This window comes from Oncorhynchus kisutch, linkage group LG22, assembly GCF_002021735.2.
Source record: "Oncorhynchus kisutch isolate 150728-3 linkage group LG22, Okis_V2, whole genome shotgun sequence".
Lineage (NCBI taxonomy): Eukaryota > Metazoa > Chordata > Actinopteri > Salmoniformes > Salmonidae > Oncorhynchus > Oncorhynchus kisutch.
The window spans coordinates 56,011,983-56,038,213 of NC_034195.2; the positions used below are offsets into that span (position 1 = coordinate 56,011,983).

At 44.8% G+C, this 26,231-nt stretch overlaps 1 protein-coding gene across 2 annotated transcripts; it reads right to left on the minus strand.

Annotated features, from left to right (window-relative positions):
* Window positions 1-1,835: 1,835 nt before the first annotated feature.
* Window positions 1,836-26,017, minus strand: LOC109882084 (patatin-like phospholipase domain-containing protein 2). 2 transcript variants are annotated; one of them, XM_031801826.1, is made up of 9 exons: window positions 25,412-26,017; window positions 24,882-25,114; window positions 20,358-20,423; window positions 15,821-16,030; window positions 14,724-14,784; window positions 11,618-11,839; window positions 9,350-9,482; window positions 7,806-7,928; window positions 1,836-4,373 (listed from the first exon to the last, which is right to left on the minus strand). In XM_031801826.1, the coding sequence occupies exons 1-9, from the start codon at window positions 25,596-25,598 to the stop codon at window positions 3,992-3,994; spliced, it is 1,617 nt and encodes a 538-aa protein (XP_031657686.1). In that variant the 5' UTR covers window positions 25,599-26,017; the 3' UTR covers window positions 1,836-3,991. The 2 variants fall into 2 exon arrangements, with proteins under 2 accessions (XP_031657686.1, XP_031657687.1); XM_031801827.1 differs by lacking the exons at window positions 24,882-25,114; window positions 25,412-26,017 and adding an exon at window positions 22,155-22,409.
* Between the last annotated feature and the right edge of the window lie 214 nt (window positions 26,018-26,231).

Sequence of the window (26,231 nt, forward strand, 5' to 3'; positions counted from 1 at the left end):
CCAGGATGGGTTGTTATTATGACCAGGATGGGTTGATTATATGACCAGGATGGGTTGATAACATGACCAGGATGGGTTGATAATATGACCAGGATGGGTTGATAATATAACCAGGATGGGTTGTTATTATGACCAGGATGGGTTGTTATTATGACCAGGATGGGTTGATAATATGACCAGGATGGGTTGATAACATGACCAGGATGGGTTGTTATTATGACCAGGATAGGGTGATATTATGACCAGGATGGGTTGATAATATGGGTTGATATTATGACCAGGATGGGTTGTTAATATGACCAGGATGGGTTGATAATATGGGTTGATACTATGACCAGGATGGGTTGTTAATATGACCAGGATGGGTTGATAATATGGGTTGTTATTATGACCAGGATGGGTTGTTATTATGTCCAGGATGGGTTGATTATATGACCAGGATGGGTTGATAATATGACCAGGATGGGTTGATAATATGGGTTGTTAATATGACCAGGATGGGTTGTTATTATGACCAGGATGGGTTGATAATATGACCAGGATGGGTTGTTATTATGACCAGGATGGGTTGATTATATGACCAGGATGGGTTGATAATATGACCAGGATGGGTTGATAATATAACCAGGATGGGTTGATTATATAACCAGGATGGGTTGATAACATGACCAGGATGGGTTGATAATATGACCAGGATGGGTTGATAATATAACCAGGATGGGTTGTTATTATGACCAGGATGGGTTGTTATTATGACCAGGATGGGTTGATAATATGACCAGGATGGGTTGATAACATGACCAGGATGGGTTGTTATTATGACCAGGATATGGTGTTATTATGACCAGGATGGGTTGATAATATGGGTTGATATTATGACCAGGATGGGTTGTTAATATGACCAGGATGGGTTGATAATATGGGTTGATACTATGACCAGGATGGGTTGTTAATATGACCAGGATGGGTTGATAATATGGGTTGTTATTATGACCAGGATGGGTTGTTAATATGACCAGGATGGGTTGATAATATGACCAGGATGGGTTGATAATATGACCAGGATGGGTTGATTATATGACCAGGATGGGTTGTTATTATGACCAGGATGGGTTGATTATATGACCAGGATGGGTTGTTATTATGACCAGGATGGGTTGTTATTATGACCAGGATGGGTTGATAATATGACCAGGATGGGTTGATAATATGACCAGGATGGGTTGATAACATGACCAGGATGGGTTGTTATTATGACCAGGATAGGGTGTTATTATGACCAGGATGGGTTGATAATATGGGTTGATAACATGACCAGGATGGGTTGTTAATATGACCAGGATGGGTTGATAATATGGGTTGATACTATGACCAGGATGGGTTGTTAATATGACCAGGATGGGTTGATAATATGGGTTGTTATTATGACCAGAATGGGTTGTTATTATGACCAGGATGGGTTGATAATATGACCAGGATGGGTTGATAATATGACCAGGATGGGTTGATTATATGACCAGGATGGGTTGTTATTATGACCAGGATGGGTTGATTATATGACCAGGATGGGTTGTTATTATGACCAGGATGGGTTGATAATATGACCAGGATGGGTTGATAATATAACCAGGATGGGTTGATAATATAACCAGGATGGGTTGATAACATGACCAGGATGGGTTGATAATATGACCAGGATGGGTTGTTATTATGACCAGGATGGGTTGTTATTATGACCAGGATGGGTTGTTATTATGACCAGGATTGTGCCTTTGGCTTCTGGACAACGAAAGAAAGTTGATATGAAAACCAATAGATCAGGAGAGAAATGCTGGTTAACGGCATGAGGAAGTCTTTATATAATAATTGATTCCATGTTGCTACGGATGGATTTTTGGCAAGGCTACGTAGACGCAAGGTAATACACACCTCATTATTTGAAGTAAAGTAACACGTTCAGGTTTCAAACAATTATACTGTCTCCACATTACATTATACTGTCTCCACATTACATTATACTGTCTCCACATTACATTATACTGTCTCCACATTACATTATACTGTCTCCACATTACATTATACTGTCTCCACATTACATTATACTGTTTCCACATTACATTATACTGTCTCCACATTACATTATACTGTCTCCACATTACATTATACTGTCTCCACATTACATTATACTGTCTCCACGTTACATCATACTGTCTCCACGTTACATTATACTGTCTCCACATTACATTATACTGTCTCCACGTTACATTATACTGTCTCCACATTACATTATACTGTTTCCACATTACATTATACTGTCTCCACATTACATTATACTGTCTCCACATTACATTATACTGTCTCCACATTACATTATACTGTCTCCACATTACATTATACTGTTTCCACATTACATTATACTGTCTCCACATTACATTATACTGTTTCCACATTACATTATACTGTCTCCACATTACATTATACTGTCTCCACATTACATCATACTGTCTCCACGTTACATTATACTGTCTCCACATTACATTATACTGTCTCCACGTTACATTATACTGTCTCCACATTACATTATACTGTTTCCACATTACATTATACTGTCTCCACATTACATTATACTGTCTCCACATTACATTATACTGTCTCCACATTACATTATACTGTCTCCACATTACATTATACTGTTTCCACATTACATTATACTGTCTCCACATTACATTATACTGTCTCCACATTACATTATACTGTCTCCACATTACATTATACTGTCTCCACGTTACATTATACTGTCTCCACGTTACATTATACTGTCTCCACATTACATTATACTGTCTCCACGTTACATTATACTGTCTCCACATTACATTATACTGTCTCCACATTACATTATACTGTCTCCACATTACATTATACTGTCTCCACATTACATTATACTGTCTCCACATTACATTATACTGTTTCCACATTACATTATGAGTTGAGATTGAGAAATAAAAATAACTCCTTTTTAATCATAGCCACAAGTTTTTAACAAGCGGTTGCATTTAGAATTGTTATTTGTTGTGCAATGACTGGGCTGACCAATGACTGGGCTGACCAATGACTGGGCTGACCAATGACTGGGCTGACCAATGACTGGGCTGACCAATGACTGGGCTGAACGATGACTGGGCTGAACGATGACTGGGCTGACCAATGACTGGGCTGAACGATGACTGGGCTGACCAATGACTGGGCTGACCAATGACTGGGCTGACCAATGACTGGGATGACCAATGACTGAGATGACCAATGACTGGGATGACCAATGACTGGGATGACCAATGACTGGGCTTCCAACAGCAGGCTTCACTACAGTAGCCTACAGGAGCTACTCTGTCGCTGTCTGACAGGTAGTATTCATCTCCTCTAACTAGTCTCTGTGTGCTGTGCGCATGTGACAAATAAAATGCATGATTACTAATGGAAATACACACGTGGCAATTTTAATTCCACAAAATTGTTCAAATGAACCTATAGACCGATAAGCATGACCCGGGTGAAATGTATTTTCGGTCGGGCTAACCGGCTAAACGGTTCATCGGTAACATCCCTAGTCCTTCAACATGTTTGGTATCAACAGTCAACAGTAAAGACTTTTTACTGTTTATTATCTTAATGACTTTAATATATTTTGTCATGTTTTGTAAAAGTCACATTGACACGATGCAGATCAGCGGTTCCTTGTAGGTTCCTGGGTATCCTCGGCATCCCAATGGGCAGGTGAGTGAATCAAATGTTAGCGAACAAGGCACTGTGTCATCGATGATGAGATAACACACGTTGGTGTACTGTCCCTTTAATTTGAAGGTGTCTACCTGGCTGTTATACCTGTTCTACCTGTCTACCTGGCTTGTTATTAGAATCTGTCTGTAATACTAAATGGTCACCCCCCCCACCCCAGGGGGCCCTCAGTGTCTCCTGAATGTCATACATTATATTACTATAGTGAGGCTGGAAGAGCCGCAGTAGAGTTGTGGTTTTCACTGAGCCTCCTCATCATCAGCCCCATCCCCTCTACCTCCTCTGGGTTTATGATGGGGGATGTAAGAGACAAGGCTGGTCCTGGTCCTCCTTCCCCAGCTCTGGTGGACCCTCCTGGGACTGGGCTCCCTCCTGTGGGACCCCTGGTGTAGAAGGAACCCTGGAGGTCCAGGTTAACACAGAAGAAGCCCGGCAGCAGCTGCCTCTGGTACTGGTCCAAACGACTGATAACATCCAGGATAGAGGAGCTGCCTCCACTCACCCATCTTGGGAGCAGGCTGGCAGGGATGAGCTGGGCAGGCAGGGACTGGCAGTGACGCAGCTCCAACTGGTAGGAAAACCTAGAGAGAGAGAGACTCAATACATTATGAGGGCATACGGGCTTAAAGTGAGAGTGTAGAAAAGTGTCTATAGGAAAACCTAGAGGGATACAAGGGACATAACATTTACGATACCAAATTTAAATTTACAAAAACAAAAAAGACTGCGTTTTTGTCTTTTGAGCTTCTAGTCATGAAATCTATGCAGCCTACTCAATCACTGTTTATAGCTACTGTTACCAGGCCTCCTGGGCCATATACAATGTTCCTCATTGAGTTCCCTGAATTCCTATCGGACTTTGTAGTCATAGCAGATAATATTCACATTTTTGGTGACTAATATTCACGTGGAAAAGTCCACAGACCCACTCCAAAAGGCGTTCGCAGCCATCATCGACTCAGTGGGTTTTGTCCAACATGTCTCCGGACCTACTCACTGTCACAGTCATACTCTGGACCGAGACTTCTCCGGTGGAATAAATGTTGGGGATCTTAATGTTTTTTCTCATAATCCTGGACTATCGGACCACCATTTTATTACGTGTGCAATCGCAACAAATAATCTGCTTAGACCCCAACCAAGGATCATCAAAAGTTGTCCTATAAATTCTCAGACAACCCAAAGATTCCTTGATGCCCTTCCAGACTCCCTCCACCTACCCAAGGACATCAGAGGACAGAAAAATGTATCCATGCTTTTGTCACTTCTAGGTTAGACTACTGCAATGCTCTACTTTCCGGCTACCTGGATAAAGCACTAAATAAACTTCAGTTGGTGCTAAATACAGCTGCTAGAATCCTGACTAGAACCCAACAATGTGATCATATTACTCCAGTGCCTCCCTACACTGGCTTCCTGTCAAGGGCTGATTTCAAGGTTTTACTGCTAACCTACAAAGCATTACATGGGCTTGCTCCTACCTATCTCTCTGATTTGGTCCTGCCGTACATACCTACACGTACGCTACGGTCACAAGATGCAGGCCTCCTAATTGTCCCTAGAATTTCTAAGCAAACAGCTGGAGGCAGGGCTTTCTTCTATAGAGCTCCATTTTAATAGAATGGTCTGCCTTGCCATGTGAGAGACGTAGACTCGGTCTCAACCTTTAAGTCTTTATTGAAGACTCATCTCTTCAGTAGGTCATATGATTGAGTGTAGTCTGGCCCAGGAGTGTGAAGGTGAACGGAAAGTCACTGGAGCGACGAACCGCCCTTGCTGTCTCTGCCTGGCCGGTTCCCCTCTTTCCACTGGGATTCTCTGCTTCTAACCCTATTACAGGGGCTGAGTCATTGGCTTACTGGGGCTCTTTCATACCGTCCCTATGAGGGGTGCATCACTTGAGTGGGTTGAGTCACTAACTTGATCTTCCTGTCCGGTTTGGCACCCCCCCCGGGTTTGTGCCGTGGGGGAGCTCTTCGTGGGATATACTCGGCCCCGCTCTCAAGATGGTAAGTTGGTGGTTGAAGATATCCCTCTAGTGGTGTGGGGGCTGTGCTTTGGTAAAGTGGGTGGGGCTATATCCTGCCTGTTTGGCCCTGTCCGGGGGTATCGTCGGACGGGGCCACAGTGTCTCCCGACCCCTCCTGTATTTATGCTGCAGTAGTTTATGTGTCGGGGGGCTGGGTTTTAGGCTGGGTTTCTGTACAGCACTTTGTGACATCAGCTGATGTAAGTAGGGCTTTATAAATACATTAGATTGATGGAGGATTATAAAGTGTCTGTAGGAAAACCTAGAGGGATACGAGGGACACGGAAGAGTATTTTGAGGACATATAGAAAGTTAGTTTTTTCCACCCCACTCCACCCCACCCCACTCCACCCCACTCCACTCTACTCCACTCCACTCCACTCCACTCCACTCCACCCCACCTCACCCCACTCCACTCCACCCCACCCCACTCCATCCCACCCCACCCCACCCCACTCCACTCCATCCCACCCCACCCCACTCCACTCCACTCCACCTCACCCCACCCCACCTCACCTCACCTCACCTCACCCCACCCCACCCCACTCCACCCCAGTCCACTCCACCTCACTCCACCCCACCCCACCTCACCCCACTCCACCTCCCTCCACCCCACCCCACCCCACTCCACCTCCCTCCACTCCACCCCACCTCACCCCACCTCACCCCACCCCACTCCACCTCCCTCCACCCCACCCCACTCTACCACAGTCCACCCCACCTCACCCCACCCCACCCCACTCCACCCCACCCCACCCCAGTCCACCCCACCTCACCCCACCCCACTCCACTCCACTCCACCCCACCCCACTCCACCCCACCTCACCTCACCCCACCCCACCTCACCACACCCCACTCCACCTCCCTCCACCCCACCTCACCCCACCCCACTCCACCTCACCCCACCCCACTCCACCTCCCTCCACCCCACCCCACTCCACCCCACCTCACCCCACCCCACTCCACCCCACCTCACCCCACTCCACCTCACCCCACCCCACTCCACCTCCCTCCACCCCACCCCACCCCACTCCACCACCCTCCACCCCACCCCACTCCACCCCACCCCACCCCACTCCACCCCACTCCTCTTCGCTTGTTTTGGTGTATTTTAGTTTTAACTGTTAATTTGTTTGCTCAAAATATCACATTTTATTAATTGAGCTTTTATTTTCTTTGTACCATTTCATCCACTTAATGACTTTCCTATTGTTGCTGCATTCACTTAGCTACTGACTTGGTCTATTGTTGCTACATTCACTTAGCTACTGACTTGTTCTATTGTTGCTACATTCACTTAGCTACTGACTTGTTCTATTGTTGCTACATTCACTTAGCTACTGACTTGTTCTATTGTTGCTACGTTCACTTAGCTACTGACTTGTTCTATTGTTGCTACGTTCACTTAGCTACTGACTTGTTCTATTGTTGCTACATTCACTTAGCTACTGACTTGTTCTATTGTTGCTACATTCACTTAGCTACTGACTTGTTCTATTGTTGCTACATTCACTTAGCTACTGACTTGTTCTATTGTTGCTACATTCACTTAGCTACTGACTTGTTCTATTGTTGCTACATTCACTTAGCTACTGACTTGTTCTATTGTTGCTACGTTCACTTAGCTACTGACTTGTTCTATTGTTGCTACATTCACTTAGCTACTGACTTGTTCTATTGTTGCTACATTCACTTAGCTACTGACTTGTTCTATTGTTGCTACATTCACTTAGCTACTGACTTGTTCTATTGTTGCTACATTCACTTAGCTACTGACTTGTTCTATTGTTGCTACGTTGTCGTGAGGTTAACCTACAAGGAAGCATTTCACTGCACTGTGTACGCCACCTACATTAGGTGTATATGACTAATAAACTAACTTGAACAAACATGTGTACAAACTGTGAGTCGGTCTGTCGGTCTGTCAGAGTGTGTGTGTGTGTGTGTGTGTGGTGTGTGTGCGTGCGTGCGGTTGGCATCTCACTTTGCAGAGACCCTGTTGGACACAGTCTTGGTGGCCCGTGTCACAGCACACTGTAGCATCTTAATCGTTTGTTCTCCGATCCATCCCACGTCCTCCTGCACATCAGGCAGCCATTCTAACAGTCTGGGAGGAGAGACAGGACATTAGTAATATATAATATATTATTGTTACTCTAACAGTTTAGGAGAGGAAGACAGAACAACATGTCAATAGTCATGATAGTCAATAACACTGCATGGTTAGGGTGGTATTCATTGCTGCACACTGTAGAAAAACATATAGCAACACTTTTTGCAATGGTTTGATATTGGCTGTCCTAACACTGGTCACATGATGAACCTGACCCATTCACTGGTCACATGATGAACCTGATCCATTCACTGGTCACATGATGAACCTGATCCAGTCACAGGTCACATGATGAACCTGACCCAGTCACTGGTCACATGATGAACCTGACCCAGTCACTGGTCACATGATGAACCTGACCCATTCACTGGTCACATGATGAACCTGATCCAGTCACAGGTCACATGATGAACCTGACCCATTCACTGGTCACATGATGAACCTGATCCAGTCACAGGTCACATGATGAACCTGACCCAGTCACTGGTCACATGATGAACCTGACCCAGTCACTGGTCACATGATGAACCTGACCCAGTCACTGGTCACATGATGAACCTAACCCAGTCACTGGTCACATGATGAACCTGACCCAGTCACTGGTCACATGATAAACCTGACCCAGTCAATGGAATATTTATCTTTGAGGGGAAAGGGGGAAGTCCAGAAGATTTGAAACAGAGTTATCTTGCTACACAGACCTAGATAGAGAAAGTGCACAGCTACATGTACAGAACAATAACAGATCCGACCCAACACAGGAGTAAGCGGTTCACTGCGGCTACAGAACCATCGGGCCTTGACTATATCCCTGTTTGTAGTCCAGTGTGTTTGTAGTCCAGTGTGTTTGTAACGAGATGAGCAGAGAGCTTTGTCTTACCTAACAGTCACGGACAGAGCAGACTCCAAGGGGAGGGTATAGGGTCTAGTCCTACCTAACAGTCATGGACAGAGCAGACTCCAAGGGGAGGGTATAGGGTCTAGTCCTACCTAACAGTCATGGACAGAGCAGACTCCAGGGTCTAGGGTCTAGTCCTACCTAACAGTCATGGACAGAGCAGACTCCAAGGGGAGGGTATAGGGTCTAGTCCTACCTAACAGTCATGGACAGAGCAGACTCCAGGGTATAGGGTCTAGTCCTACCTAACAGTCATGGACAGAGCAGACTCCAGGGGAGGGTATAGGGTCTAGTCCTACCTAACAGTCATGGACAGAGCAGACTCCAGGGGAGGGTATAGGGTCTAGTCCTACCTAACAGTCATAGACAGAGCAGACTCCATGGGGAGGGTATAGGGTCTAGTCCTACCTAACAGTCATAGACAGAGCAGACTCCATGGGGAGGGTATAGGGTCTAGTCCTACCTAACAGTCATGGACAGAGCAGACTCCAGGGGAGGGTATAGGTTCTAGTCCTACCTAACAGTCATAGACAGAGCAGACTCCAGGGGAAGGGTATAGGGAAGCATCATAGCAGTCACCATCCTGACTGGCAGCAGGTTGCTTAGCGACTGGACCAGACTGTATCTCTCCTTGCAGGCTTCAACCAGAGCTACAGAGAGAGACAGAGAGAGAGTGACAGAGAGAGTGACAGAGAGAACACATCACTAACTATATACATTACCTAAATATATGAGTTACAGCGAGAGGATAGAGAACAATTCACTCACTGAAAACATTACCTTAATACATGAGAGTTACAGAGAGAAGATTAGAGAACTACAGAGACAAGAAGAGAGAGCTACAGAGAGAAGAGAGAGGTACAGAGACAAGAAGAGAGAGCTACAGAGGGAGATACAGAGAGAAGAAGAGAGAGTGACAGAGGGAGATACTGAGAGAAGAGAGAGTGACAGAGAGATACTGAGAGAAGAAGAGAGAGTGACAGAGGGAGATACTGAGAGAATAAGAGAGAGTGACAGAGAGAGATACTGAGAGAAGAAGAGAGTGACAGAGGGAGATACTGAGAGAAGAGAGAGTGACAGAGAGATACTGAGAGAAGAAGAGAGAGTGACAGAGGGAGATACTGAGAGAATAAGAGAGAGTGACAGAGAGAGATACTGAGAGAAGAAGAGAGTGACAGAGAGAGATACTGAGAGAAGAAGAGAGAGTGACAGAGAGAGATACTGAGAGAAGAAGAGAGAGTGACAGAGGGAGATACTGAGAGAATAAGAAAGAGTGACAGAGAAAGATACTGAGAGAAGAAGAGAGAGTGACAGAGAGAGATACTGAGAGAAGAAGAGAGAGTGACAGAGAGAGATACTGAGAGAAGAAGAGAGAGTGACAGAGGGAGATACTGAGAGAATAAGAGAGAGTGACAGAGAGAGATACTGAGAGAAGAAGAGAGAGTGACAGAGAGAGATACTGAGAGAAGAAGAGAGAGTGACAGAGAGAGATACTGAGAGAAGAAGAGAGTGACAGAGAGAGATACTGAGAGAAGAAGAGAGTGACAGAGAGATACTGAGAGAAGAAGAGAGAGTGACAGAGGGAGATACAGAGAGAGCTACAAGAGAAGAAGAGAGAGTGACAGAGGGAGATACTGAGAGAAGAAGAGAGAGTGACAGAGAGAGATACAGAGAGAAGAAGAGAGTGACAGAGGGAGATACTGAGAGAAGAAGAGAGAGTGACAGAGGGAAATACTGAGAGAATAAGTGAGAGTGACAGAGAGAGATACTGAGAGAAGAAGAGAGAGTGACAGAGAGAGCTACAAGAGAAGAAGAGAGAGTGACAGAGAGAGATACTGAGAGAAGAAGACAGAGTGACAGAGAGAGATACAGAGAGAGCTACAAGAGAAGAAGAGAGAGTGACAGAGAGAGATACAGAGACAAGAAGAGAGTGACAGAGAGAGATACTGAGAGAAGAAGAGAGAGCTACAAGAGAAGGAGAGTGACAGAGATAGATACTGAGAGAAGAATAGAGAGTGACAGAGAGAGCTACAAGAGAAGAAGAGAGAGTGACAGAGGGAGATACAGTGGGAGGCATGGGGAACAAACATAGCTTTTATTTAGCAGATGCTGTTCTTTACTCTGCCTACAGAGAGCAGCAGAGAGAAGAGAGACACTCCCTCACTCAAACATTTCCTGAATACAGGGCAGAACACACTGTAGCAAAGGTCAGCAGCACTACACACTGGATCCGTTGGAGCTACATGGGGATATAGTTGTTCAGCACAAGGCCTTTCTACTTATACATCTGCTGTCTCACTACAGAAACAGGAGATAGACTAGTGTCCTGTCCAGGGGGTGTCCTGCACATCAAGCTGTCTAGACTAGTGTCCTGTACATCAAGCTGTCTCACTACAGTAACAGGAGATAGACTAGTGTCCTGTCCAGGGGGTGTCCTGGTACATCAAGCTGTCCCACTACAGAACCAGGAGATAGACTAGTGTCCTATGGGCCGTTCTGGCTCAGACGAGGCTTACTTACAAGGCCTTTCTCAAGTCCAGTCTCGTTGATTTGATATATGTCAGTTGTCTCGTGCCTTTCTGAGACTATGTTCTGGAGATGGGTCTTGAGGTAGGCCTCTAAAATGCTTCTAAATGTGTGGGCAACGATTCATACCCCTTATTTAGCAAGTAAAAGATGTTTAAAATACATTGAATAGATGTTGAAAATATGTATTTTTATTTGAAGAGACATCTTTTCAACCAATTCTGCTCACTGGGATGAACTTGCTGTTCTTTAGTCTTACCTTTGTGTAGTCTGGGTGGCAGATGTTCAAAGATGTGATCCTCAATGGTGGATTTGGATTGGGAGGGGTTTACCACCACCCCATCCTCGCTGGGTCTGATCTCGTTCTCTACATGATGCTCCTCATGCTCTTCCTCATCATCATCCTCATTCATGATGTCATCTTCGTCATCCTCACCGTCAGCTATCAGAGGTCTGTGGGGTCCTGGTTGATTCAGTAGTCCTGAAACATCAACAAACAACACAGTTAAGAACCTGCAGTCTCTCTGGTTGGTCATCAGTCTGTCTGGTCGGTCGTCGGTCTGTCTGGTTGGTCATCAGTCTGTCTGGTCGGTCGTCGGTCTGTCTGGTTGGTCGTCAGTCTGTCTGGTTGGTCGTCGGTCTGTCTGGTTGGTCATCAGTCTGTCTGGTTTGGGTATCAGTCTGTCTGGTTGGTCATCGGTCTGTCTGGTTGGTCATCAGTCTTTCTGGTTTGGGTATCAGTCTGTCTGGTTGGTCATCGGTCTGTCTGGTTGGTCATCAGTCTGTCTGGTCGGTCGTCGGTCTGTCTGGTTGGTCATCAGTCTGTCTGGTTGGTCATCAGTCTGTCTGGTCGGTCGTCGGTCTGTCTGGTTGGTCATCAGTCTGTCTGGTTGGTCATCAGTCTGTCTGGTCGGTCTGTCTGGTTGGTCGTCGGTCTGTCTGGTTGGTCATCAGTCTGTCTGGTCGGTCGTCGGTCTGTCTGGTTGGTCATCAGTCTGTCTGGTTGGTCATCAGTCTGTCTGGTCGGTCGTCGGTCTGTCTGGTTGGTCGTCGGTCTGTCTGGTCGGTCGTCGGTCTGTCTGGTTGGTCATCAGTCTGTCTGGTTGGTCATCAGTCTGTCTGGTTTGGGTATCGGTCTGTCTGGTTGGTCGTCGGTCTGTCTGGTTGGTCATCAGTCTGTCTGGTTTGGGTATCGGTCTGTCTGGTTGGTCATCGGTCTGTCTGGTTGGTCATCAGTCTGTCTGGTCGGTCGTCGGTCTGTCTGGTTGGTCATCAGTCTGTCTGGTTGGTCATCAGTCTGTCTGGTCGGTCGTCGGTCTGTCTGGTTGGTCATCAGTCTGTCTGGTTGGTCATCAGTCTGTCTGGTCGGTCTGTCTGGTTGGTCGTCGGTCTGTCTGGTTGGTCATCAGTCTGTCTGGTTGGTCATCGTTCTGTCTGGTTGGTCATCAGTCTGTCTGGTTTGGGTATCAGTCTGTCTGGTTGGTCATCGGTCTGTCTGGTTGGTCATCGGTCTGTCTGGTTGGTCATCAGTCTGTCTGGTTGGTCGTCAGTCTGTCTGGTTGGTCGTCGGTCTGTCTGGTTGGTCATCAGTCTGTCTGGTTGGTCATCGGTCTGTCTGGTTGGTCATCAATCGGTCTGGTTGGTCATCGGTCTGTCTGGTTTGGGTATCAGTCTGTCTGGTTGGTCATCGGTCTGTCTGGTTGGTCATCAGTCTGTCTGGTTTGGGTATCAGTCTGTCTGGTTGGTCATCGGTCTGTCTGGTTGGTCATCAGTCTGTCTGGTTTGGGTATCAGTCTGTCTGGTTGGTCATCAGTCTGTCTGGTTTGGGTATCAGTCTGTCTGGTTTGGGTATCAGTCTGTCTGGTTGGTCGTCGGTCTGTCAGGTTGGTCATCAGTCTGTCTGGTTTGGGTATCAGTCTGTCTGGTTGGTCATCGGTCTGTCTGGTTTGGGTATCAGTCTGCCTGGTTGGTCATCGGTCTGTCTGGTTTGGGTATCAGTCTGCCTGGTTGGTCATCGGTCTGTCTGGTTTGGGTATCAGTCTGTCTGGTTGGTCAACGGTCTGTCTGGTTGGTCATCAATCGGTCTGGTTGGTCATCGGTCTGTCTGGTTTGGGTATCAGTCTGTCTGGTTGGTCATCGGTCTGTCTGGTTGGTCATCAATCGGTCTGGTTGGTCATCGGTCTGTCTGGTTTGGGTATCAGTCTGTCTGGTTGGTCATCAGTCTGTCTGGTTTGGGTATCAGTCTGTCTGGTTGGTCATCAGTCTGTCTGGTTTGGGTATCAGTCTGTCTGGTTGGTCATCGGTCTGTCTGGTTGGTCATCAATCGGTCTGGTTGGTCATCGGTCTGTCTGGTTTGGGTATCAGTCTGCCTGGTTGGTCATCGGTCTGTCTGGTTTGGGTATCAGTCTGTCTGGTTGGTCATCGGTCTGTCTGGTTGGTCATCAATCGGTCTGGTTGGTCATCGGTCTGTCTGGTTTGGGTATCAGTCTGCCTGGTTGGTCATCGGTCTGTCTGGTTTGGGTATCAGTCTGCCTGGTTGGTCATCGGTCTGTCTGGTTTGGGTATCAGTCTGTCTGGTTGGTCAACGGTCTGTCTGGTTGGTCATCAATCGGTCTGGTTGGTCATCGGTCTGTCTGGTTTGGGTATCAGTCTGTCTGGTTGGTCATCGGTCTGTCTGGTTGGTCATCAATCGGTCTGGTTGGTCATCGGTCTGTCTGGTTTGGGTATCAGTCTGTCTGGTTGGTCATCAGTCTGTCTGGTTTGGGTATCAGTCTGTCTGGTTGGTCATCAGTCTGTCTGGTTTGGGTATCAGTCTGTCTGGTTGGTCATCGGTCTGTCTGGTTGGTCATCAATCGGTCTGGTTGGTCATCGGTCTGTCTGGTTTGGGTATCAGTCTGCCTGGTTGGTCATCGGTCTGTCTGGTTTGGGTATCAGTCTGTCTGGTTGGTCATCGGTCTGTCTGGTTGGTCATCAATCGGTCTGGTTGGTCATCGGTCTGTCTGGTTTGGGTATCAGTCTGTCTGGTTGGTCATCGGTCTGTCTGGTTGGTCATCAATCGGTCTGGTTGGTCATCGGTCTGTCTGGTTTGGGTATCAGTCTGTCTGGTTGGTCATCGGTCTGTCTGGTTGGTCATCAATCGGTCTGGTTGGTCATCGGTCTGTCTGGTTTGGGTATCAGTCTGTCTGGTTGGTCATCAGTCTGTCTGGTTTGGGTATCAGTCTGTCTGGTTTGGGTATCAGTCTGTCTGGTTTGGGTATCAGTCTGTCTGGTTGGTCATCAGTCTGTCTGGTTGGTCATCAGTCTGTCTGGTTGGTCATCAGTCTATACTAAAGCATTAAATACAAAGCCTAAGAAAGGTCTCTTACCGTTCTTCTTCAGGAAGTGAAGGGCATCTTTATATCCCTGTTTACACATGGTCTTCATAACCTGAAACAAAGAAACGCAGACACAGTAAATATCCTCATTCAGAGAGTCTCCGTAGGACACCGTGTAAATAACAGTACGTAATGTCCTGTGTGGCTCGGGTTGGTAAGAATGTGTGGTGGTAGCAATGCCAAGCTCGTGGTTTCAATTCGCTCGGATCACACCACACATACTAAAACACACAATGTACTGTCGCTTCGGATAAAAATGGCTGATGAATGGCATATATTATCATATTTACATTATGTAAATTAGCATATAATATTATTACTATTACATTATGTAAATACATATATTATCATACCATTAGCACATTATGTAAATTAATGTATTATCATACCATTAGCACATTATGTAAATTAATGTATTATCATAGTATTAGTACATTATGTAAATGCATGTATATATGAATAAATGTAAGTTACAACAGTACCTGTGGCTCAGGGGGAAACAGAGCTCTGGACACTCTGTAGAGGTGTGTGTGTGTGTGTGTGTGTGTGTGTGTGTGTGTGTGTGTGTGTGTGTGTGTGTGTGTGTGTGTGTCTATGTGTGTGTGTGTGTGTGTGTGTGTGTGTGTGTGTGTGTGTGTGTGTGTGTGTGTGTGTGTGTGTGCGTGCGCGTGTGTGTACCTGTGGCTCAGGGGGAAACAGAGCTCTGGACACTCTGTAGAGGTGTGTGTGTGTGTGTGTGTGTGTGTGTGTGTGTCTATGTGTGTGTGTGTGTGTGTGTGTGTGTGTGTGTGTGTGTGTGTGCGTGCGCGTGTGTGTACCTGTGGCTCAGGGGGAAACAGAGCTCTGGACACTCTGTAGAGGTATGTGTGTGTGTGTGTGTGTGTGTGTGTGTGTGTGTGTGTGTGTGTGTGTGTACCTGTGGCTCAGGGGGAAACAGAGCTCTGGACACTCTGTAGAGGTGTGTGTGTGTGTGTGTGTGTGTGTGTGTGTGTGTGTGTGTGTGTGTGTGTGTGTGTGTGTGTGTGTGTGTGTGTGTGTGTGTGTGTGTGTGTGTGTGTGTGTGTGTGTGTGCGTGTGTGTGTGTGTACCTGTGGCTCAGGGGGAAACAGAGCTCTGGACACTCTGTAGAGGTTGGTGAGTGTAAACTGGATGGAGGTGTTGGTGAATCGTAGTTCATGCATGTTGGTGGATCGGTCTCTAGGGCAGATGTCACTCTCTCCAGAGAACGGAGACACAGTGATGGTATTCTTCAGCTCATACTGAGGCAGATTATCACTGATACCACCGTCCACGTAACGCTGGAGGGAGGGAGGGAGGGAGAGTCAGGCAAAGAGATACTAAACTAAAGTAGAAACCATTTTGAGTCAGTTAAAACATTGCTACATGGAGGGACACTCTGTAATTCCAGTGGCTCAGAGGTCTTCATACACTAAGTTGACTGTGCCTTTAAACAGCTCAGAAAATTCCAGAAAATGATGTCATGGCTTTAGAAGCTTCTTATAGGCTAATCGACATCATTTGAGTCAATTGGAGGTGTACCTGTGGATGTATTTCAAGGCCTACCTTCAAACTCAGTGCCTCTTTGCTTGACATCATGGGAAAATCAAAAGAAATCAGCCAAGAACTCAGGAAAAAAATTGTAGACCTCCACAAGTCTGGTTCATCTTTGGGAGCAATTTCCAAACGCCTGAAGGTACCACGTTCATCTGTACAAACAATAGTACGCAAGTATAAACACCATGGGACCAAGCAGCCGTCATACCGCTCAGGAAGGAGACGAGTTCTGTCTCCTAGATATGAACGTACTTTGGTGAGAAAAGTGCAAATCAATCCCAGAACAACAGCAAAGGACCTTGTGAAGATGCTGGAGGAAACAGGTACAAAAGTATCGATATCCACAGTAAAACAAGTCCTATATCGACATAACCTGAAAGGCCGCTCAGCAAGGAAGAAGCCACTGCTCCAAAAACTGCCATAAAAAAGCCAGACTACGGTTTGCAACTGCACATGGGGACAAAGATCGTACTTATTGGAGAAATGTCCTCTGGTCTGATGAAACAAAAATAGAACTGTTTGGCCATAATGACCATCGTTATGTTTGGAGGAAAAAGGGGGAGGCTTGCAAGCCGAAGAACACCATCCCAACCATGAAGCACGGGGGTGGCAGCATCATGTTGTGGGGGTGCTTTGCTGCAGGAGGGACTGGTGCACTTCACAAAATAGATGGCATCATGAGGGAGGGAAATGATCTGGACATATTGAAGCAACATCTCAAGACATCAGTCAGGAAGTAAAAGCTTGGTCGCAATTGGGTCTTCCAAATGGACAATGACCCCAAGCATACTTCCAAAGTTGTGGCAAAATGGCTTAAGGACAACAAAGTCAAGGTATTGGAGTGGCCATCACAAAGCCCTGACCTTAATCCTAATGAAAATGTGTGAGCAGAACTGAAAAAGTGTGTGCGAGCAAGGAGGCCTACAAACCTGACTCAGTTACACCAGCTCTGTCAGGAGGAATGGGCCAGAATTCACCCAACTTATTGTGGGAAGCTTGTGGAAGGCTACCCGAAATATTTGACCCAAGTTAAACAATTTAAAGGCAATGCTACCAAATACTAATTGAGTGTATGTAGACTTCTGACCCACTGGGAATGTGATGAAATAAATAAAAGCTGAAATAAATCCTTCTCTCTACTATTATTCTGACATTTCACATTCTTGGGTGTATATGGTAAAAGTAACAACATACTAGAGTGTATATGGTAAAAGTAACAACATACTAGAGTGTATATGGTAACAACATACTAGAGTGTATATGGTAACAACATACTAGAGTGTATATGGTAACAACATACTATAGTGTATATGGTAACAGTAACAACATACTAGAGTGTATATGGTAACAACATACTAGAGTGTATATGGTAACAACATACTAGAGTGTATATGGTAACAACATACTAGAGTGTATATGGTAACAGTAACAACATACTAGAGTGTATATGGTAACAGTAACAACATACTAGAGTGTATATGGTAACAGTAACAACATACTAGAGTGTATATGGTAACAACATACTAGAGTGTATATGGTAACAACATACTAGAGTGTATATGGTAACAACATACTAGAGTGTCTATGGTAACAACATACTAGAGTGTATATGGTAACAACATCCTAGAGTGTATATGGTAACAACATACTAGAGTGTATATGGTAACAACATACTAGAGTGTCTATGGTAACAACATACTAGAGTGTATATGGTAACAACATACTAGAGTGTCTATGGTAACAACATACTAGAGTGTCTATGGTAACAACATACTAGAGTGTATATGGTAACAACATACTAGAGTGTATATGGTAACAACATACTAGAGTGTATATGGTAACAACATACTAGAGTGTATATGGTAACAACATACTAGAGTGTATATGGTAACAACATACTAGAGTGTATATGGTAACAACATACTAGAGTGTATATGGTAACAACATACTAGAGTGTATATGGTAACAACATACTAGAGTGTATATGGTAACGACATACTAGAGTGTATATGGTAACAACATACTAGAGTGTATATGGTAACAACATACTAGAGTGTATATGGTAACAACATACTAGAGTGTATATGGTAACAACATACTAGAGTGTCTATGGTAACAACATACTAGAGTGTCTATGGTAACAACATACTAGAGTGTATATGGTAAAAGTGCTTGTGGGAGGCATGTGATGTGATGTCAATTGATAGTGTCTATAGTGACGTCGGGCCCAGTGTCCCGCCAGCACGAGGCCAGCAGAGGACAACCTTGAGACCTCTGCCAACACACTCATAAATCTGGCACTGTCACATTGGTGCTCAGGCCCGGAGTTCACACACACGCACACACACACACACACACACACACACACACACACACACACACACACACACACACACACACACACACACACACACACACTAACACTTCCCAAAGGCCAAAGAGAAACACTGATGTCAAATGTAATCTAATCCTTGTTAGAAAGTTAGCTAGGGTTCTGGCCAAAACTTTACTGTGTGGAACTGTGCCTTTATGACTTTAGTCTAAATTGACAATGATTGAGCTGTATAGTCAAAGCCAAATCACATGTCACGTCATCCAAGAGTCAGAACACATGGAAAGAAAGCTAACATTACAGAAATAGAGAAAGAGGCACCAAGAGAGAAAGAGGGAGGGTAGAGGAGGAGAAGAGACAGGAGAGGGTAGAGGAGGAGAAGAGACAGACAGGAGAGGGTAGAGGAGGAGAAGAGACAGACAGGAGAGGGTAGAGGAGGAGAAGAGACAGACAGGAGAGGGTAGAGGAGGAGAAGAGACAGACAGGAGAGGATAGAGGAGGAGAAGAGATAGACAGGAGAGGGTAGAGGAGGAGAAGAGACAGACAGGAGAGGATAGAGGAGGAGAAGAGACAGACAGGAGAGGGTAGAGGAGAAGAGACAGACAGGAGAGGGTAGAGGAGGAGAAGAGACAGACAGGAGAGGGTAGAGGAGGAGAAGAGACAGACAGGAGAGGGTAGAGGAGGAGAAGAGACAGACAGGAGAGGGTAGAGGAGGAGAAGAGACAGACAGGAGAGGATAGAGGAGGAGAAGAGACAGACAGGAGAGGGTAGAGGAGGAGAAGAGACAGACAGGAGAGGGTAGAGGAGGAGAAGAGACAGACAGGAGAGGATAGAGGAGGAGAAGAGACAGACAGGAGAGGATAGAAGAGGAGAAGAGACAGACAGGAGAGGATAGAGGAGGAGAAGAGAGACAGGAGAGGGTAGAGGAGGAGAAGAGACAGACAGGAGAGGATAGAGGAGGAGAAGAGACAGACAGGAGAGGATAGAGGAGGAGAAGAGACAGACAGGAGAGGGTAGAGGAGGAGAAGAGACAGACAGGAGAGGGAGGGTAGAGGAGGAGAAGAAACAGACAGGAGAGGGTAGAGGAGGAGAAGAGCCAGACAGGAGAGGGAGGGTAGAGGAGGAGAAGAGACAGACAGGGAGGGTTCAGCGAGAGCAGGAGGGTAGAGAACTGGCTCTCCCTGAGCCAAGGAAGAAGGACAACAACAATACAAGGAAACCATAGTCAGGGAACGGGATTAAAGGTCAATAGGCTGGACGAACTTTGAGCTTGACCAATCACAGTGAGGAAAAGGGAGAGCTTGACCAATAAGAGTCAAGGAGAGGGGAGAGCCAACAAATTAATTTTTAAAACGATCACATCTGTTCTAAAACGGTCACTACTGACAACAGCTGGTCTTTCTCAAAACTCATGTTTTGCACCATACGTTTGTTTGGAAACAGAAAAGTATCTCTTTTGAAATGGTGCTCCGTATGTTTGTGTTGTGTAGAATCCACATGATAAATTATAAGAAGAGTTCCCACTATATGGCCAAGATGGAAAACCAGAATGGGCTATATTGTAAACATCAAAAAATAAAATACACTTTTCTGGTCTTAATTTAAAGGTTAAAATGTAGGCATAAGGTTCGCAGTGTGGTTAGGGTTTAAACATCAGATTCTAAGAAGAGAAATTGTAAAACTTCGGGCTTGCACATTGGCCAGATAGTGACAACCAATAAGAAGGGAGTTGTACTCACCACACCCTGCAGTGTCGGGGGGATCAGTCCACAGTACACAGGGATGTAGGCACTGCAGACACAGGCCTGGATCAGAACACAACATGTTATTATGAGTCTAGGACACAGACACGGGCCTAGATCAGAACAGACACAGGCCTAGAGCAGAACACAACATGTTATTATGAGTCTAGGACACAGACACGGGCCTAGATCAGAACAGACACAGGCCTAGAGCAGAACACAACATGTTATTATGAGTCTAGGACACAGACACGGGCCTAGATCAGAACAGACACAGGCCTAGAGCAGAACAGACACAGGCCTAGATCAGAACAGACACAGGCCTAGAGCAGAACAGACACGGGCCTAGATCAGAACAGACACAGGCCTAGAGCAGAACACAACACGTTATTATGAGTCTAGGACACACACACGCAGGCACGCAGGCATGCACACACACACACACACACACACACACACACACACACACACACACACACACACACACACACACACACACACACACACACACACACACACACACACATTACTATTGTTAGACAACATCACAACACAAATGAGAACGTGTGTGTGTGTTTGTGTGTACTTGTGGCACAATTTCATGGTCTTGTGTGTCAATGTCTCGATCGGTGACATCGTAATGGAACGTCTCAGTATTTAATGCCTACTGGTTTCAGTTCAGAAGAAACTTTGGCTCTAGGTGAGTACTTGAGACACTCACGTGCATTAGGTCAATGAGTCAGTGGGAGTGTTGGTATCGATATCTGGGTTATATGGCTATGAGATGTTTAATGATCTGTGTCTGTCTCAATAACAGTTAGCCTATACCTACATTTATCAGTATTTAATGCAAATCAGCTTCAAATCACAAGATAATTTTATACAGCAAGTCAATGTTTTAAAACTCTCACCTGCACTTAGCATTATGAATAAGAGATGTTTCTTGTCAGTCTCAAAACGAGCTCTATATTGGCCGCTTTCCCAAACAGAAGTTAAAGCTAGTCTGGACTAAAAAAATCCCTTCCAATAGTAATCTCTCAGACAGACTGACAAAGAAGTTACCATAGAACTGTCTTGACTAGTGGCAGTCACGAAATTTCATCAGCCGGTGATTGTGAAGCAAATAACTGGTCGGTGTCACGGTAGTTGACCGTTAATTAACATAAACACATTTAGCATCTCCTGGACTCCACAGACAGACATAGACTAAAAGACACTTTAAAAGTCTAATAAACCCATGTAATATGGCCTACACCTTCACAATAAACCCATTATTTATTTTAGACCGGACTAAAGAAACATGATAATAGAAAATGTCGTCTAACAGAACATAATAGCATACTCTGAGTTGTCTGTTTGTTAGGTCCTGATCTGGCTATGCCACATGGCTGTGGGCACCAGTTCATTTAGCAGACAAGATTTGCTTAGAATTCCATGGCATTATTTTTAATATTATTTTATATTATGAAGAATACAATTGAACAAAGCTGAATAAAATCTTAATATTTTCTCCAAACGATTTGAGGGATTTGTGCAGCTGCGGCTATTATGTGTTGAAGCGGTTACGAGAGAAATAGGTACTGCTATATGCTTCATTTAGAGTTATTTATGTAACTTTAGTTGTTCTACAAACACGGGCCTGTATGTTTTGGTGTTTAATACACTGTAAGGCTGCACGATGGGACTCTAATGATAATTAGAAAAAAAGTGTCTTGAAAGGCGCGAGCTCTGCTTAGTTTTGTTTGGCGCAGGCTGTACACACTTCAATAGTCACTCATTCACAATTTGACAAACCCTTGATAATGCGTCGAATATCACGGTGGCATCCCCTTTGTGGCCGCAATGCCCCCTAAAAAACCATGCCTTTTGTGGCCTGGAGAGCTGTGCTGTGGCCTTCTCCATTTGAGTGTTTTGCAATCCGAAGCGTCAGTAACGCGGCTCTCCATCATGTGATTGGGTCTTTCTGACAGGCTACAACTGCGCGCGTCCTTATCCGATGCCGTAGCACATATCGAAGATGTATTTTTCGTCAGCCAACAAGATGAGTAAGTCCTAACGAACAGCAAAAGCACTGGTCTATGTCAATCTACTATCACCCATGGGACAAAAGTCGACCTATTCTATTCTGTGCAAGAAATAAATATTCCAAACATATTCTGGGACAGTGGTGGGATGCGATTGACCCCACATTATCTTCCCCTAAACGTGAAACAATATTTAAAAAACTTTAAATTAAAAATTAAAATAAACAAAATGTTTGCCAAATTAGGCTCTACACTCCGTTGTAAAGCAGATTATTGTTCTTAAATGTAATAAGTTATTTGGCTACTTTAGTTGTGATACTAACCTTATTAAAACGTATAGGTCTGTGGGTTAGGCTTCATGAGGTGTGATACTAACCTTATTAAAACATATAGGTCTGTGGGTTAGGCTTCATGAGGTGTGATACTAACCTTATTAAAACGTATAGGCCTATGGGTTAGGCTTCATGAGGTGTGATACTAACCTTATTAAAACGTATAGGCCTATGGGCTAGGCTACATGAGGTGTGATACTAACCTTATTAAAACGTATAGGCCTATGGGTTAGGCTTCATGAGGTGTGATACTAACCTTATTAAAACGTATAGGCCTATGGGTTAGGCTACATGAGGTGTGCGACTATGATTTGAACAAGTAGCAACAAAAAAGCCATTGTTTCTTTTGCTGGGCATCCTTCACAAGTGATAATATATAATTCACAAGTGATAAGCTAATATTATCTCCCATCAGACTATTCTTGATTTAATCTTGTCTTTACATAGACTAAATAATATGCAGTTTAGCAAAATATATTTAAACTCATTTTTTTTCATAATTCCTGACATGTAATCCTAGTAAAGATTCCCTGTCTTCGGTCAGTTAGGATTCCTTCATTTATTTTAAGAATGTGAAATGTCAGAATAATAGTAGAGAGAATGATTTATTTCAGCGTTTATTTCTTTCATCTCATGCCCAGTGGGTCAGAAGTTTACATACACTCAAATAGTATTTGGTAGCATTCCTGACTGATGTCTTGAGATGTTGCTTCAATATATCCACATCATTTTCCTACCTCATGATGCCATCTATTTTGTGAAGTGCACCAGTCCCTCCTGCAGCAAAGCACCCCCACAACATGAGGCTGCTACCCCCATGCTTCACGGTTGAGATGGTGTTCTTCGCCTTGGAAGCCTCCCCCTTTTTCCTCCAAACATAACGATGGTCAATATGGCCAAACAGTTCTATTTCTGTTTCATCAGACCAGAGGACATTTCTCCAAAAAGTACGATCTTTGTCCCCATGTGCAGTTGCAAACTGTAGTCTGGCTTTTTTATGGTGGTTTTGGAGCAGTGGCTTCTTCCTTGCTGAGTGGCCTTTCAGGTTATGTAGATATAGGACTCGTTTTACTGTGGATATCGATACTTTTGTACCTGTGGCCTCCAGCATCTTCACAAGGTCCTTTGCTGTTGTTCTGAGATTGTTATTGACCAAATACTTATTTTCCACCATAATTTGCAAATAAATTCATTAAAAATCCTACAATGTGATTTTCTGGATTTTTTTTCTAATTTTGTCTGTCATAGTTGAAGTGTACCTATGATGAAAATTACAAACTTGCACAATTGGTGGCTGACTAAATACTTTTTTGCCCCACTGTACATAGAGAATGGAGGACGCTTTCCCATTGTTCATTTTTATGCCAGCCAGGTAGGCTATATTCCTGTTGTAAAGAGAAGCAATGTGCTTCATATTAGTAATGTTGAGAAATAAATATAGAACATGTATCTGTTGGGATCCTCCTCTTTTTATTAGAGGCCATCACTCTGTTTTCTCATGCAATTGCATAGCCTATAGAAATGTTGTGCAACATGAGCTCATGGGTTCTCATGAAATGTTCGATTAGATTTACGATCACATTTGCAGTGATGTCAGAGTGATTAGAGGAACAAGAGAGTGCTGAGTACCAGGCAGTTAGCCAGTTGGGCAGGATACTAATGACCAGCAGCAGCATCAGAGCTTGAAGAAGCCTAATTAAAGTGACTAAACAGGTGAACGTGGAACTTGACTGCCTTCATGATTCGTGACCGCCGGTGTGGCGGTAATACGGTCACCACAACAGCCCTAGTCATGATACAACGGGATGTGTCAGATAACAAGCAGCATTAGTTCAGGTGCTTTGGAAAAATCACGATTTTGCAACTGTTAGCTTCTTTAGATTTTTGGAAGGGGAGGGGACATTTAGACTTGCAAAGAGAGAGGGTGGAGCTCCCTTGTTCCGGTTCCAATCTCTTCTGGACCCAGAACTTAATCAACCACCTGACAAATTACGCAAAATGTTTGTTCTGGGTTAACCTGAGATTATTTCAATAGAATAGAATCTCCATGGAGAATGTTTTTTTTGTTTTTGTCCAGGATCAGGCTTAATCTGTGTCTGGGAAACCAGTCCTATGTGTCTCAATGGTAATTTATTCCGATCAGAACATGTTTTTTAGACCCTCACCTGCACCAGCTCCTCCTTGCTGTTGAAGTGGGACACCAAGACATTCTCTCCGTCGGTCACCCTGGTCAGTGATATGCCCAGCCTCCCTGTGGCTCTGTGGTGGGAATCGGGTGGCAGGGTTTTATACAGCATGTTACGCATGATCTTGACCAGGTTGAAAGACGGATGCATAGGACCCAGGAAACGCTTCCGGGCATCCTTAGCCACATCAATGATGTTGGCGCCTGCCTCACCTGATGAGGAATTCAGGAAGATGACAGAATATTGTTATTATACAGTGTGTCACAGATCATTAGACCTGCGTGTGTATGGTAACGTTATGTCGTGACGTCATAATGGGCGTTTCTATTGTTGGCAACGGGAAAAACATGAATGTGTTTCATTTTCACAAGGTTGCCATCAAGCAGAACAGGGTGGGTAACAGTAGACAATCAACATGCAAAGACAGGGCGGACAGCAAAGAATAGCACGAAACTGACACACAGTCAAATTATGATGTAATAATTAGAGTAAAGTTCAGCACTGCCTACCTAAACACGCTCCGGTGACCAGCGCAGATGCGGTGAGCGCCCCTGCCGATGCCCCGTATATGTGGCGGGCGTTGTGGACTAGAAAAGGACACTGTTCCAGTAGACAACTCGCTACACCAATATGATAGATCCCCAAGAAACCACAACCTGCAAAGGAAATGTTCCACGTAGAATCTAGAGGAAACATAGCTAGCCACTATCTGAGAGACAGTCGACTGAAAAGACAGAAAGCTCTGCAAAAGTTCACAAGTAGTTATCTAAAGTGCTGGTAATACCACAGTCTTTGAATGTTCACAATGTGTGTAAAATTTCAGCTATTGGTAGTTGTTGTCCCCTTGTCGTTCCCTGAGCGATCTGTCTGTTTTCATATAGTTCAACACTTGACTGACTGTCAACAAGTGGATTGTCTTTCTGTTCTTGAAGACATCTTCACCATTCCCTTCCTCACACGTTTATTCTTTTTGTCAGACAATTGCCTGTTGTTCGATAGTAACGTATTTGTCCAAAAAACAATCACTTTATCCAGGTGAAAACTGTTCAACATCTGTCATTGAAAGCTGTGTCCCCTCTCTGGCACTTTCGTTCTTCTCTGTCGCATTTGTGTACACAGCGAGGAGGAAGGGCGTGATGTTTTATCGCAATGTCCAATCAGAATCCGTATCCCTGAAACACCCGTCCTATCAGTGGCTGAGTTCCATGTGACGGTCTCCTCACCCCTTATCTGCCGTCACTCAGAATATCTTGGATTTTCTGAGAGGGGCTTTTCGGTGTCCCCGTTTGTCACCTGTCCCTGTCGCATTTTGACTATATCTTCTCTTAC

What these genes read in the sequence shown, in the direction of transcription:
- LOC109882084 (XM_031801826.1), bottom strand. Translation starts at nt 25,598, where the DNA reads ATGTTTCCTCTAGATTCTACGTGGAACATTTCCTTTGCAGGTTGTGGT. An exon ending in CCCCGACACTGCAGGGTGTG is followed by an intron (nt 16,031 to 20,357) that starts GTGAGTACAACT and finishes CCCTCCCTCCAG; the next exon opens with CGTTACGTGGACGGTGGTAT. An exon ending in TCCAACAGGGTCTCTGCAAA is followed by an intron (nt 4,374 to 7,805) that starts GTGAGATGCCAA and finishes CTCTCTCTCTAG; the next exon opens with GTTTTCCTACCAGTTGGAGC.